This window comes from Notolepis coatsorum (genome assembly GCF_963971535.1).
Source record: "Notolepis coatsorum genome assembly, chromosome: 16".
Taxonomy (NCBI): Eukaryota; Metazoa; Chordata; class Actinopteri; order Aulopiformes; family Paralepididae; genus Notolepis; species Notolepis coatsorum.
The window spans coordinates 1,522,485-1,537,213 of record NC_140180.1 but is presented as its reverse complement, the minus strand read 5'-3'; the positions used below and the strand labels follow the sequence as shown (position 1 = coordinate 1,537,213).

Genomic DNA, 14,729 nt, shown 5'->3' with positions numbered 1-14,729 from the left:
CTTGGTTTGATCAGGGGCCGCCGAGCCACTGTATACTGTACATGGTCTGCTTGATTTGATCAGGGGCCGCCGAGCCACTGTATACTGTACATGGTCTGCTTGGTTTGATCGGGCCGCCGAGCCACTGTATACTGTACATGGTCTGCTTGGTTTGATCGGGCCGCCGAGCCACTGTATACTGTAGTGTACATGGTCTGCTTGGTTTGATCAGGGGCCGCCGAGCCACTGTATACTGTACATTAGGGGTGGACGGTATAAACGGTATACGGTATAAACGGTATGAATTTGCTCTACGGTATGGATTTTGAGTATACCGTGTAACCGGTAGTACAGCTCTAAAATAGCAATGACGTCATGTAACCACAGCGCGACTATTTCACTCGCATTTGCCCCTAAAAATAGATAGAATTAGTCATAGATAATAGATATGTGCGAACTGGAAAAAGTTATTTAGGAGGCTTCGCGCAGTGGGCGTGCCAGCCCCTACCGCACGCATGTAAACACGGGTCTAGTAGTCTAGTGGGACGGGACACGGGAGCTGTCGGCGTCTCCCTGAGCTAACGTTAGCTTAGCTACCGTTACTAAATGACCCAGTCAACTATTCACTTTTAGTTTAATACATGATGGGGCATTGTCTAACCGAACGGTATCTAGTCGGCCAGCTACCGATAGCTCCTGACATCAACAAACGCTCCACAAAGTCTAGTACTAGAGACGTGTATGCTACCTGTTAGCTCACGTTAACGCAAATTAGTTCACCGTTCAAAACGAAATGTCCCATTGAACTAAATAATTCACTGAGGCGTTGTATTAACGTTATATATGCAGTAGCTACAGATAGCTCATGATATCAATGTCTTATAACACTGATTCGATGCGTATTCGAGCTGAGGGCTTGCTAACGTTATAATACCAATACAATAGGGTCCAGGTGCAGCGCCGGAGAATCCTGGCCGTAGCTCTGCTCGAGGCTACTAGAGTATAGGTCCAGGTGCAGCTCCGGAGAATCCTGGCCGTAGTACACAGACAGTGGAGCTTGTTGCGTGGTGGCGATGTCTCGCAGATAATACCAGTACAAGTCTAATTATATAATATATATATTTTATAAAAAAAAAAAATTATATAAAATAAAAAAAAATTTTTTTATCAAAAACGATGATACCGTGATATATACCGTTACCGTCTATGCTTCAAATTATACCGTGATATAAATTTTAGACCATACCGTCCACCCCTACTGTACATGGTCTGCTTGATTTGATCAGGGGCCGCAGAGCCACTGTATACTGTACATGGTCTGCTTGGTTTGATCAGGGGCCGCCGAGCCACTGTATACTGTACATGGTCTGCTTGGTTTGATTTAGGGGAGTGGTCTGCCCTGCGGGGGGGCCCCCGACATATTGCGCAACGCCACTGCATACCATTGACTCAGAATGGTCTGTTTTATTGAAATCGTCACAGCAGTATAGTTTGTTTATACTTCAGAAGGATGATATTTAAACATGGTCCCCAAAATGAATGGAAGCGAATGAGGAGCCTGACACCTGGGAGGAATGGGGGTGTTGCAGCGTTGGAGATGTTTAAAAAATATAATTTAATATATAATAATAATTTGTGCTTCACCTAAAAATGTGGTCAGCAGCCTCCACTGATGTTCAACTATGGGGATGTCAGCCGGTAGTTGCACCGCTTTGACCGACTCATTAAGACAATGGGGACGAACAACGGATATATACGTCACGTGTTTCGATTCCACCCGTTGTGGACAGAAGCACGGATATATCCGTGGCAAGTTGTTTTGGCTTTTATTCCATTTTAATAACCTATTCAAGGTCGCCGAGCTGCACTGCAGATGTACCCTACTCTTTGAATTCGAGAGTGCAATACCGGCAATACCCTATGCAATAAGGGGATTTATCATCAGCCAATGGACATATCGATCTACCAGATGGCGATCGATAACGGGTAAATGCTCGGGGGGATCCAACCGGCTAGGGGTGGGACGATACATCGATCCAGATCGATACATCGATGTAATTATCAACGATCGGATCGATGCGATGTAATAAGATCGATTCATATCGATACTCTTATTTTGAAAATCCTGTGGCGAGTCTCATAACTGATTGTGTTAAATGGGCATATGATATCATCTCATATCGATCGCAGGCACCTGAATCTAATCGTATCGTATTGTATCGTGAGAGACTTTGTGATATCGGCAAATATCGTATCGTTGTCCAAAGAATCGATATCGTATCGTATCATGATGAAACTGGTGATTCCCACCCCTACAACCGGCTCATGGTAACATCTTTTTCACGTAAATTACAGCCCGATCGAGCCTTGTTATGATACGATACGATCGGCCTATGTGGCTACTTAGACGAACACGGTTATTGGTAATCAATAGGGATGGGTACCGAATTCGGTACTTTTGAGGCACCGAACCGAAACACGTTGGTACTATCGAGTATCGAATGAAGTGAGAAACAAAAAAAAACTGTCGAAATTGTAGTTATTTGAAGTTTTGATTTTTTTTTTTTTTACGACTGAGGTAGGTAAATAAAATTTCTTGAGACTAAAGTACCGAAAAAAGGTACCGTTGGGTACCGGTATCGATTCACAGGTACCGGTACCGGTATCGGTTCAAATGTGAAAGGTACCCATCCCTAGTAATCATCAATAATAAGAAACGACGTCCCCCGCCCCCCCCCTTTCATGCATACATGCTTGAGGATCGTGCCGATCATATGCAGTTTGAGTTTTAACTGTAGCATCTGTATAACGGAAATGCCATTGGATATAACGTTAGCATCTATTAGCCCTTTATCTCACCTTCCAGGAAATATACTAGACCAAATGCCGTATAACGCTTATATTCACGGCGCTATAAAATGAGAACGTATTGATGAAAAAATTATTTCTTTAATCCATTTTGAAGGGACGGTTTATGGTCCCAATTGACAATGAGAATGGACAGATAGCAATATTATAAAGTATAGATTTAGCTCTACAAACAGCCCCAAGTCTGTTTACATTTGCCGGTCCTCTAGAGATTTATTAGACGCATCCCAATGGCCCCGAATGTGTTAAGAGGTAGACAAGCTGATTTGGGCCAGTTAATTTTGAAGCCTGGTAATTTACAGAAGTCATCAATTATATTAAGTAACTTTGTGGCTGATTGGGAGTGGTCTTTCATAAAAATTAGTAAGTCATCCGCATAAAGAGCAATTTTGTGTTGTGTATCATTGATTATTATAGGGGCCATTTCTTCTGTTTGCCTAATAAATTGGGCTAATGGTTCGAGGGAAAGCACGAATAGTCCAGGGCTCAGAGAACAATCCTGCCTAGAAGACCTAGAGACCGGGAAGAACATATTTTACAATATCATTGCTGATGGTGAGGCATAAAGCAATTTGATCATGTGTATAAATTCTTTTAGTCCCATAGCCTCTACTACCGTCCAAAGATATGACCATTCTAGTCTATCGAATGCCTTCATGGCATCTAAAGACAGAACGGTGGCCGGAGTAATATTGTCCTTACTGTTGTCAATTACATGTAATAATCTCCTGAGATTATCTGCAGCTAAATGCCCCCGAATAAATCCGGTTTGATCACAGTGTACCAGCACGGCATATACTTCTGTAGACGGCGGGCTAATATTTTGGCAAATATTTTAAGGTCGGCCCGAGAAGACTCTGTGGCCTATGGGTTATATTATATTATATTATATATGGCCTATATTGCTTGTATTTGTCAGCCAAGTCACTTTGGAAAATTTTAAATGCCCCATATGAAATGTTTCCAAGCTATCGTAATCGAGTTCATTCAATTTTTAATCGTGACACCCCTAGAAATGTGTATAGCCTACAGGTACAAGTAGTCAGCAACATATACCGCAGGACAATCCATTTCAGAAAACAAAGTATGGTTGCTTAGTTTTGCTTCTGTCTTTTCTCCGTCAGGTTCCTGAGCCTCAGCAGCAAGTCGCCAACCAAGGCGCTGGACTCTCTTGGGGAACCGATGAGCAGAACTCTGCAGACAAGGGCTTCCAGCGTTTCCTCAGTTTGCTCAACAATGGGGTCGACATCAACAAGGTGGTCTCTCAATTACATGTAATAATCTCCTGAGATTATCTGCAGCTAAGCGCCCCCGAATAAATCCGGTTTGATAACGGTGTACCAGCACCGCCATATACTTCTGGAGAAGGCGGGATAATACTTTGACAAATATTTTAAGGTCGGCCCGAGAAGACTCAGGGGCCTATAGCTGCCACAGTCATTGGGGTCCTTGTCCTTTTTGAGTAGTAAAGAAATTAAAGCCATATTCACATCTCTCGAGAATCCCCCCTCTTCAATGGTGTATTCAATCATCTCTAGCAACAATGGGCCCAGCTGCTCCAAGAATGCGAAGTATAATTCAGGTGGAATTCTATCCCAGTCGGGTGCCTTACCCCTCTGCATTTCAGCAATTGTCTTTCTGAGTTCTGTAAGAGTGATTGGTCTCCCCAGTTCCTCGGCCTCTTCCTTGGATACATTTTGTATTTTAAGCCTGCTAGTAAATGCCTCAAATTTAGAATGATCAAAGTTGACCTCTGAGCTATACAGTTGTGAATACAATTCTCTAAGTGTCTTTGATCTTTTTTGAGTCTGTAGTAACTAGGGATGTTCGATATTGGCTTTTTTACCGATACCGATATACCGATATTGTCCAACTCTTAATTTCCGATACCGATATCAACCGATACCAATATATGCAGGGTTCCCCCCCCAAAAACGGAATAATTTCAGGTAATTAACATTACATATCTCTTGTCATGAAATTAACACAACATTATGCATACTCATAATTTGTTCTTACTTGCTTGCCTGGGTAAATAAAGGTTAAATAAATGTAAAAGAAAAAATATATATATTTTATTTTTTTTGAAAACCGATACCGATAATTTCCGATATCACATTTTAATGCCAATATCGGCCGATAATATCGGTAGGCCGATAATGTCTGACATCCCTAGTAGTAACTACTCCTGTTGTGTCCTTATTGAAGGGACAGCCGAGAATTGATCATTTGCGCGAATTGTCGTTGCTAGTAAATGGCTGGGTCTAGAACCATGAAAGTAATAATTTTGTCTTGTCCTATGTATTAAAAATTCTGTGTTGTCTAAGTAGGTAGTTTATTTCTTTTTTAACTATCATGTTCATTTGTTCATTGTAGTTAGTCTGCAGTGCAGCGTATAGGTCCGTGCACGGTGCTTCCAGTTTTTCTAAACGAGATTTATGCAAGTTGGAAGTGAAAAGTGTGACATGACTTCTGATACAGCCCTTCACTGCATTCCACAGGACTCTAGGGTCCTCCACCGTGCCGATGGTAATCCTCAAAAATTACGTAAATATTTCTCTGAATTCTGTACAAAAGTCTTTGTTTTTTAACAAGGATGAATTCAATTGTGGATAGCTTGCCAAACGATGCTGTAAAAGAAACCCCTTTGTGATCCGAGAGGGCTAAGGGAACCAGCGAGACATCGAAATAATCAAACAAAATAGGAGACGAGAATAAGTAGTCAATCCTAGAAAAAGTGTTGTCTCTGGATGAGAGGCAAGAGTAGTCCTTTAACATAGGGTTGACTAAACGCCATAGGTCAGTGAGGCCAGTATCACGAGCCCAAGTCCTAAGGGTATTAGGACTGTTTTTGGTCATATGTTTCCGAGGGACCGGATCTGTCTATCGTGGAGTCCCAGCACGCATTATGAAAGCGGATTCATGGAGTTCTAACATTACTTTAGTGATTGTTTTGTAAAACTCTGCATCAAATGTATTGGGAGCATACAACGTCATTAGTGCTATTTTCCTAAATAGCCCAATTCTTAAAGGGGTCCTGTTATGCTTTTGGGTTTTTCCCTTTCCTTAAGTGTGCTACAGTATATAGCTTGTATTTGTCAGCCAAGTCACTTTGGAACATTTCAAATGCCCCCAATGAAATGTTTCCAAGCAATCGTAATCGAGATTACATTTTTAATCGTGACACCCCTAGAAATGTGTATAGCCTACAGGTACAAGTAGTCAGCAACATATACCGCAGGACAATCCATTTCAGAAAACAAAGTATGGTTGCTTAGTTTTGCTTCTGTCTTTTCTCCGTCAGGTTCCTGAGCCTCAGCAGCAAGTCGCCAACCAAGGCGCTGGACTCTCTTGGGAAACCGATGAGCAGAACTCTGCAGACAAGGGCTTGCAGCGTTTCCTCAATTTGCTCAACAACGGGGTCGACATCAACCAGCTCACCAAGATAGTCTCTCAGCCTCCGCTAGACGACGCGGATCCACCCTGGCAACCGGAGAGTCAGACCAACAGGTGGGACGGCCAGAGATCCGGGGGAGAAGGTTCAGGACGGGACCCTGAGGATGAGCAGAAGTGCAGGCAGATGCAGGACGTGCTGCAGGCCAGTGCTCCCACCCCTAAGTACCCTCCTCCCCCAGTGTGCCTTCCCACACCTAAGAGAGGGGTGGATGGCTGCGTGAGGACCAACGGGGAGCCAGAGAGTCCTGACGGGAGACAGGGATGGAAGCGGGACAGAAACAGCAGGTGAGTCACTTGATGCTCGAGCAAATACTTATGGAAATCCTTTTTTTATAACTCATCTTAAAATGCATGGCAGCAGCAATAATAACGAGATATTATTATTCTCTCACATGCGCTACCGATTTTTTATTGTGTCTCGCTCCATGTACATGACGATACACATGAACCCTTTCACTGCCACGCGACAAAGGGTTAAGCATCGAGAATATTGCTGTGCATCATTATGTACATGTGTATCCATCTTCGGTGGGTTACTTAAAGGTGACATGCATTATAAATGTCATGTTTCAGTCTCTAGCATTGTATTATAGTAATAGGAGTTAGTATCAATGTGTTTTTGTGTCAAAACACCATATTGGCGGATTGCTCTGATTCAGCTCAGACCATTTCCTGCTAGATTTAATTAGGTCATCCTGATTTGAGGCCTGAGTGACGTCACCGGGGCCCTGGGTAAGCGGACAGTGATGCGATTGGCTCTGTGGTTGGAGCTAATGCCCGCCCACAATCTACCTCTACACAGCGAGTGGAAACCACTTCCTCATACTGTGGAGGCAGAGTGAAACCCGACACCTCTGCATGCACTCTGAGGGAGAGAGAGAGAGAGATAGAGGGAGAGAGAGAGAGACCACTGTGCAAACACAGGGAGAGAGTGAAAGAAGAAAGGAAGAGAGAGGGAGGGAGGGAGACCACTGTGCAAACACTCCGCACGCAGGTCCCCTTACAGATGTCTTCAATAGACTCACAGGAATCGTGTAAAGTTGCCCAAATAGTGCTAGGAATAGCAATGCATGTCCCCTTTAACCCTTTAATCGCCAAGGACGACTTTAGACGTCATTCCTCGCCATGCGTAATCTGCCAATGACGTCGTACAGCGTCTTTGAGATCAATATACACTGGATAGCGATCTGTTGCCAATAACTCGATAAACAACATGATTTGGACGTATATAGTATTATACAACCTGGAAATGGATCGCATATATCAACATCCCATAATAGCGATCTTTCTGCTCCACGCTGATCACCCAACGGTCAGAGGAAGCTGCGGTGAGTTTCAGCGTGTTTGATTATTATTATCCATATAAACTGCTCTGATCTATATATTGCCCATACTACATAAATGATTTAACGTCGGCCACGGACTTATAAACCCCCCCCCCTCCGGTCACCAGCAGATGATGAGGCATGACGTTTAGGACCTTGTACAATTGAATTTTTTTATCTGATGTCAATCAGTATCAAACTACATTTGATGATCTAATATATGTATTTATGGCTATAACTCACGTTCTGCAGAATGCTGCAGAAAACGATAAAAACATTTATACTTTAGACCGTATTTTAGTATGAATATGTGAATGAAAAAGTAGAACGTTGCTACATCCTAAACGATAGATACTTGACGTTGAATGGGCCATAGTAATGTCAATTTAGCAATACAATTTAAAAAGTTATAGCCCTGCAAAGAAGGGGAACATCTCCATAGACTTACAGTGGTGGCAGAGAGGTGATTAAGATCAGAATAATCCCTGGCAGATAAAGGGTTAATATTTACATTTACCAGAATTTTCGCACTATAAACCGCACCTGAATATAAGCCGCAGCAGCTAAATTGAATGATGTGTACATATATAAGCCGCACTGGACTATAAGCCGCAGGTGTTTTAATGTTTAATTACAGTCTTCCCACCAGCATTGGGTCACAATACTGTCGGACAAATAACAAGAATTAACTCATTTACAAGTTGTATTAAGTTTAGCAAATAAGGGAACAGATAAATAACATTTCAATGCAGTCAAAAAAGCAATATTTCGATTTTTACATTTTCGGGTTTGATCACGTCGAGTCACATATAAGCCGCACAGTTATATAAGCCGCAGGGTCGAAAAATGGGGGGAAAAGGCGCGGCTTATAGTCAGAAAATTACGGTCATTTAGCTGACTCATTTATCCAAAGCGAGTTCTGTACGACAAGTCATCAGGAAGGGCACAACTCTATCAGCTGAGTAACAATGTTCATCAAAGTGTTGGGTGCTACAGTGTAGGTTAGTTTATTAGGACAAGTGCATGACAGTAAGGTTAGTTAGGGTTAGACTAGGCTTAGAGAAGGCAGGTTCTCTTTGATGACCCTCCCGGAGCTCGGATAGGAGTGGGTCTGAGGCGGCCAGAAGATGCAGAGCGTAGGGGTCTTGAGTAGGGGTTGGAATCACCAGTTTCATCATGATACGATACGATATCGATTCTTTGGACAACGATACGATATTTGCCGATATCACAAAGTCTCTCACGATACAATACGATACGATTAGATTCAGGTGCCTGGGATCGATATGAGATGATATCATATGCCCATTTAACACAATCAGTTATGAGACTCGCCACAGGATTTTCAAAATAAGAGTATCGATATGAATCGATCTTATTACATCGCATCGATCCGATTCGATCGTTGATAATTACATCGATGTATCGATCTGGATCGATGTATCGTCCCACCCCTAGTCTTGAGGGTGTGTAGTTAGAGACCATTGACCGGAGGTAGGCGGAAGTGGTTCCCTTTGCCGCACGGTATGCCAGGTCGAGGGCCTTGAAGCGGATTCGTGCAGCAATGGGGAGCCAGTGCAGGTCCCTAAGAAGTGGGGTGACATGGGCCGACTTCGGTAGGTTTGAGATCAGGCGGCCACTGCGTTCTGAATGAGCTGAAGAGGCTTGGTGGCAGTGGCCGGGAGGCCAGCGAGCAGTGCGTTGCAGTAGTCGAGGCGGGAGATGACTGTTGACTTGTTGACTGTTGATGACTTAGGGCTGTGCGATATGGCCAAAAATGATATTGCGATAACAAAATCGTTATAAACAAAAAAAATCGATACCAAAAAAAATCTAATATATAAAAAAAGAAGAAAGAAAAACGGTTTATTTTTTATTTTTTTAACAGATGTATGTTTATTTTGCAGCAATTCTTTGTCGTTGCCGCCATCTTTAGTGTTACAGCCCCTCACACACTCCAGTTCTCAGGCTGCAGCTGGTTTGAAAGCGAAAGTAAACCGGCTTCTCTGCTGGCTGTGGCTCCAGGGGAGTTGAACAGTTTTGGCTCTGCTAGTTTCTTTTCTATCTTTTGGCGCTTTTTTGGTGGACAAACCACATGTGCACCGTGACTCGTGACTGGAGACTAGCTCTGCTAGCACACATAGCCTACTGTGTACAGACGGTTTCAAACTGTATTTTAAATTGGAAAGCAAACAAAATAAAAGAGAAAAATAAATCTCAATTTGGTCAGTATTGTCATTTGGACAAGCAAAGCCATTACTCTAAGTTGCAGGCAAGAAAGACAAGTCTGTCCACTGTCTCTGGTTTTAAAACTGCCCTGTTGCAGGTCACAAAAAGAAAAATATATATATATATTTCGATATATAATTTTTTCTGTATTTTCCCCCCCGATATCGATTATTAAAATATATCGCGATAATTATCGTTATCGTTATATCGCCCAGCCCTATGATGACTGTTGATGATTGACTTAACATCAATGTCTCTCTAGTTTCACCACTCCAGAGAGCGAGGGGCCGGTCTCGCGCTGTGACAAGCAGACTGACTGGGGCAGCCAGGTGGAGAGCGAGGAGCTGAAGACAGATGTCCACAGAGACATGATGCAGGACGTGCTGCAGGCCACCGGCATAGATCTGGGATCAGAAGAGCTGGGCCTGATGTCGAGTCGGATTCAGCAGCGGTTGTCCGGGAGGAAGGACAGCGAGAAGAGGGACGGTGATCAGGGCAGAGAGAGCAGGCGAGCATACTCGGTCCCTCCTCCTCCCTCTGTGTTCTCTCCTCCCCCAGTGTGCCCTCCCACCCCAGTGTGCCCTCCCACCCCAGTGTGCCCTCCCACCCCTAAGAGAGGGGTGGATGGCAGCGTGAGGACCAACAGGGAGCCAGAGAGTCTTGACTGGAGATGGCCATGGAAGGAATGTACCAACAGGTGAGAGACTTTATGCTCGAGCAAATATTTATGGAAATCCCTTTTTTTATAACTCATCTTAAAACGCATGGCAGCAGCAATAATAACGAGATATTATTATTCTCTCACATGCACTACCGATTTTTTATTGTGTCTCGCTCCATGTACATGACGAATTGACGATACACATTAACTAGGGATGCTCGATATTGGCTTTTTTACAGATACCAATATACCGATATTGTCCAACTCTTAATTTCCGATACCGATATCAATTGATACCGATATATGCAGGGTTTCCCACCCCAAAAAACTGAATAATTTCAGGTAATTAACATTACATATCTCTTGTTGTGGAATTAACACAACATTATGCATACTTTTGACAATAAATAAAATCAGAATTTGTTCTTACTTGCTTGCCTGGGTAAAAACCGATACCGATATTTTCCGATATCACATGTCAATGCCATAATATCGGACATCCCTAACATTAACCCTTTCACTGCCACGCTACCAATGGTTAACCCTTTCACTGCGACAACACAGAAGGTTAACCCTTTCACTGCCACACGACAAAGGGTTAAGCATCGAGAATATTGCTGTGCATCATTATGTACATGTGTATCCATCTTCGGTGGGTTACTTAACATTTACATTTCATTTAGCTGACGCTTTTATCCAAAGCGACTTACAAGTTCTGTACGACAAGTCATCAGGAAGGGCACAACTCTTATCAGCTGAGTAACAATAATGTTCATCAAAGTGTTGAGTGCTACAGTGTAGGTTAGTTTATTAGGACAAGTGCATGACAGTAAGGTTAGTTAGGGTTAGACTTTTATTTAATTTTTTATTTCAGATAATGGTTTAAGTGCGTCTTTAGTCGACGGCGAAAGATTGGACGGGTTTCGGCTCCTAACTGGGGTGGGTAGTTCATTCCACCATTGTGGGGCAAGGACTGAGAAAAGGCAGGTTCTCCTTGATGACAGAGAAAAAAAAATTGTTGTTCCTTAATGATTCACGTGTCTTCATTTTCCCTGACTACAGTTTGGAAGTGAAAAGAAGACGCCAGGCCTTCCTACCAGTGCTACATCATCTCAAAGATCTTCAGTTACACTGCCACCTTGGTTTTCCATGCTACCTGATTGTGACCGTCGATGGCAAAGAGGAGCTGTTCCATGACCACAAAGTTGCCGAAGCTTTCTTCATGAACAAGTACGATGGAGCTTTATTGGCTGACTACAATGGGGCCAGTTCAAGTTCACCCTCCAAACGATTCTGTGTACACTCTAAAATAGCTGATTCCAGATACACGTAAAGCAGAGGTGCACCAGTTTCCGCCTTAATAAAAAATATAGTTTACAAAAGTTCTGAACAAGCAAAAAACAATCATAAAATAAAAGCTCCTTTGATTTGCAGTAGAAGTAGAGATTTTGCCTTTATCGACGAGAGGGTTCTTCGAGTTGTCTTCTTCTTTCAGTATTCACTTATCGTCTGTGTTCTTTTATGCCTCTTTTCCATTGCATAGTACCTACTCGACTCGACCCTACTCTACTCGCTTTAGGTACCTGGTACTTCGTTCCTTTTCCACTGCAGGTAGTACTCCGTTTGTCTCCGTGTGGGGAGGCGGGGCCGCTGGCGTACAGCATGAGAGCTCCGTGAGCATAGCTATGTCCGTGAGGGTTTGGAGCAAGCCAGAGTAAACACAGTTTTCAATCAATCAATAACAACATTAACCAGACTCTCTGTGTGTCTATTCTGCTAACGTTAGCGTTACCTCTCGTGTCTATTCTACTAGCGTTAACGTTACCTCTTGTGTCTATTCTACTAACGTTAACGTTACCTCTCGTGTCTATTCTGCTAACGTTAGCGTTACCTCTCGTGTCTATTCTACTAACGTTAGCATTAGGTAATAACCCGTTTAAAATGGATGATGATGATTACCTCACGTTGTGTCTATTCTACTAGCATTAACGTTACTAGTACAAACAATCAATGGCGAGTTATAACGATTGCATCCAGCTCACTGATAAACTATCAAAACCAATTGCTTTTAGCTTGTCAATCAGAATGGAGTGATTGACCGTGTCAAAGGCCTTTTGTAGGTCCAGCATGACCATGCCGCAGTATTTGCCTGCGTCCACCTCTTGTTTGATGTGGTCTTCAAATAGAGGAGGCATGTGTCAGTGGAGTGGGACGTTCTGAAGCCAGATTGGAAGATTCGTAGATTAGATTTTTTTCCGCCAGGTACTTTTCGAACTGTTCGTAGACTATTTTCTCGCAATTTTGAAGTCCTTGGGGACGTGTCCCTGTTTTATAGAGAGGTTTATTATGTGTGTGATGACTGGGGTGATGGCGGCTGCTGAGTCTCTGAGGAATTTGGAGGGGATGTTGTCATGGCCAGTGGCCTTGTTAGGTTGGAGGGCGCTACATTTTTTGAGTACCTCATCGGTTGTTACCATTTCAAGTTTGAAGTCGTCTTTGTGGACCCCTAGGTTTTTGTAGTATGCTACTATGTGTTCTACCCCATAATGCCCTGAGTGGGAGGGTAGTTTGTTTACCAGTGTTGTGGCTATGTTTGTGAAGAAGATGTTTAACACTTTCAGTGCCACCAGGGGGCGCACGACTTAGTGCTTGAATGCCACCATCGGCGCCAATGTTAACCTTAATATCGCCTAATCTATGTTTTAAATTATGGCTATGTGTCTAATCTGCCCGTCGTTTATCAAAGAATCATTTTCCAGTCAGTGCTGTCAAGGCAGATTGGTTTTTTATCGCTTCATTTCCGTTTGAGAGCATTTTGAAAAGCACCCGTTTTGAGGTAAAAAACAGCCCATTCTGTGATAATCGTCTTTTACTGGAATATTCCAGAACGTTGATATTTGTCGGCCTATTTATGAATCGTTTTCAAATAAACGCCAGATGATCAATAGTATACGTGCCCGCACGCACATTCGAGGCGCGCGCTGATAATAGCCGTTTTCATTTCCTCATGGATTTTACAGTGAAACAGCTCGAGCACATATCAGAAAAAAGCTTATATCTTCATCAAAACGAGTCTGATTATCCTAACACTGATAACATAGATTCCTTACCTGACATCAGATTGTATCCAACTGGTATATTCCAATTCCTGATCACCATTCGAAAAAATCGATAAGTGTATAGATCTAACGTGTATACAGTAGAACTCATGCTTGCCGCGGCTCAGAGTCTCCAGAATGAACTCTGGTAACCCCGGCTGCATCAGTGGACTGGAAAATGTGGACTGGAATATTTTTTTCCCCCATCCATTTTCATTGAGTCCATTCCAAAATCCCTGATGTCATCTGGGAGACGATAGGGGGCACTTTTTTCACATCTGATCGCCGGCGGCCCTTGGGTAGGCTAGGGTAGGCTCACGTGATGCAATATGATTTCAGATCGCAAAAAAAATAAATAAAAAAACACCAGAGAAATCTCGTGAGTGGCTTTCAACGTAACAATCGTAAACACGAGATAGCCGTGAGTGGCACTCAAAGTGTTAAGTAATTGGCTACATCCAGCTTGTCTGTGATGAGCGTGTTGTCCGTCTTTATGTTTATGTTTGAGAATCTGGTTTTAAGTTTTTTACTGCAGCCTAGTTGATTATTGAGTAATTTCCAAAGTTCGCGGGGTTTGTTTTTGTTTTCCTCAGTTTTGTCGTTGATGAAATTTCTTTTTACGGTTTTGATCATGGTGTTTACGTCATTTCTTAGTCTGTTTCTTTGAATTTTTTGTTCAACCACGTGGGCTTGGAGTTCACTGTTTGAGCTTTTGGAAAGCTTTGTCTGACTTATATGAAGTTCAGAGCATTTTTTGTCTCTGGTTTTCATAGCGGCCAGTATTTCAGTGTGCATCCATGGCTCAGCGCGATTTTTAACCCTGGTGGTTCTTAGGGGTGCCATGTTGTTGAGTATTGCTGTGAATTTGGTTTTGAATCCAAGCCATGTTTCTTCAACCTGTGTACCACTGAGTTCATCTGACCAGTCCAAGCTCCCCAGTTCTAGGTTAAAGGCCTCTCTAGAGTAAGTTTTGAGGTCTCTAGATGTGACTGTTTTGTGGCAGCCGGCCTTCTGTTTTAGCTTTTTGTGGGTACAGAAAATCATATAATGATCACTTAACCCGCATGCTATCACCCCTTTATTGGAGATCATGGACTTGTCGCAGGTCAAAAT

The 14,729-nt window shown here is 42.9% G+C and overlaps 1 protein-coding gene across 1 annotated transcript in view; it reads left to right on the top strand.

The window, feature by feature from the left end:
* LOC311242808 (uncharacterized protein) overlaps positions 1–14,729 on the top strand; it is a 64,989-nt gene that overhangs the window by 15,131 nt on the left and 35,129 nt on the right. Inside the window, exons 3-6 of the mRNA XM_084331851.1 lie at positions 3,972–4,103; positions 6,152–6,588; positions 10,120–10,554; positions 11,581–11,748. Coding sequence (XP_084187977.1) covers positions 3,972–4,103; positions 6,152–6,588; positions 10,120–10,554; positions 11,581–11,748 — 1,172 coding nt within the window. The remainder of the gene's footprint in view (positions 1–3,971; positions 4,104–6,151; positions 6,589–10,119; positions 10,555–11,580; positions 11,749–14,729) is intronic.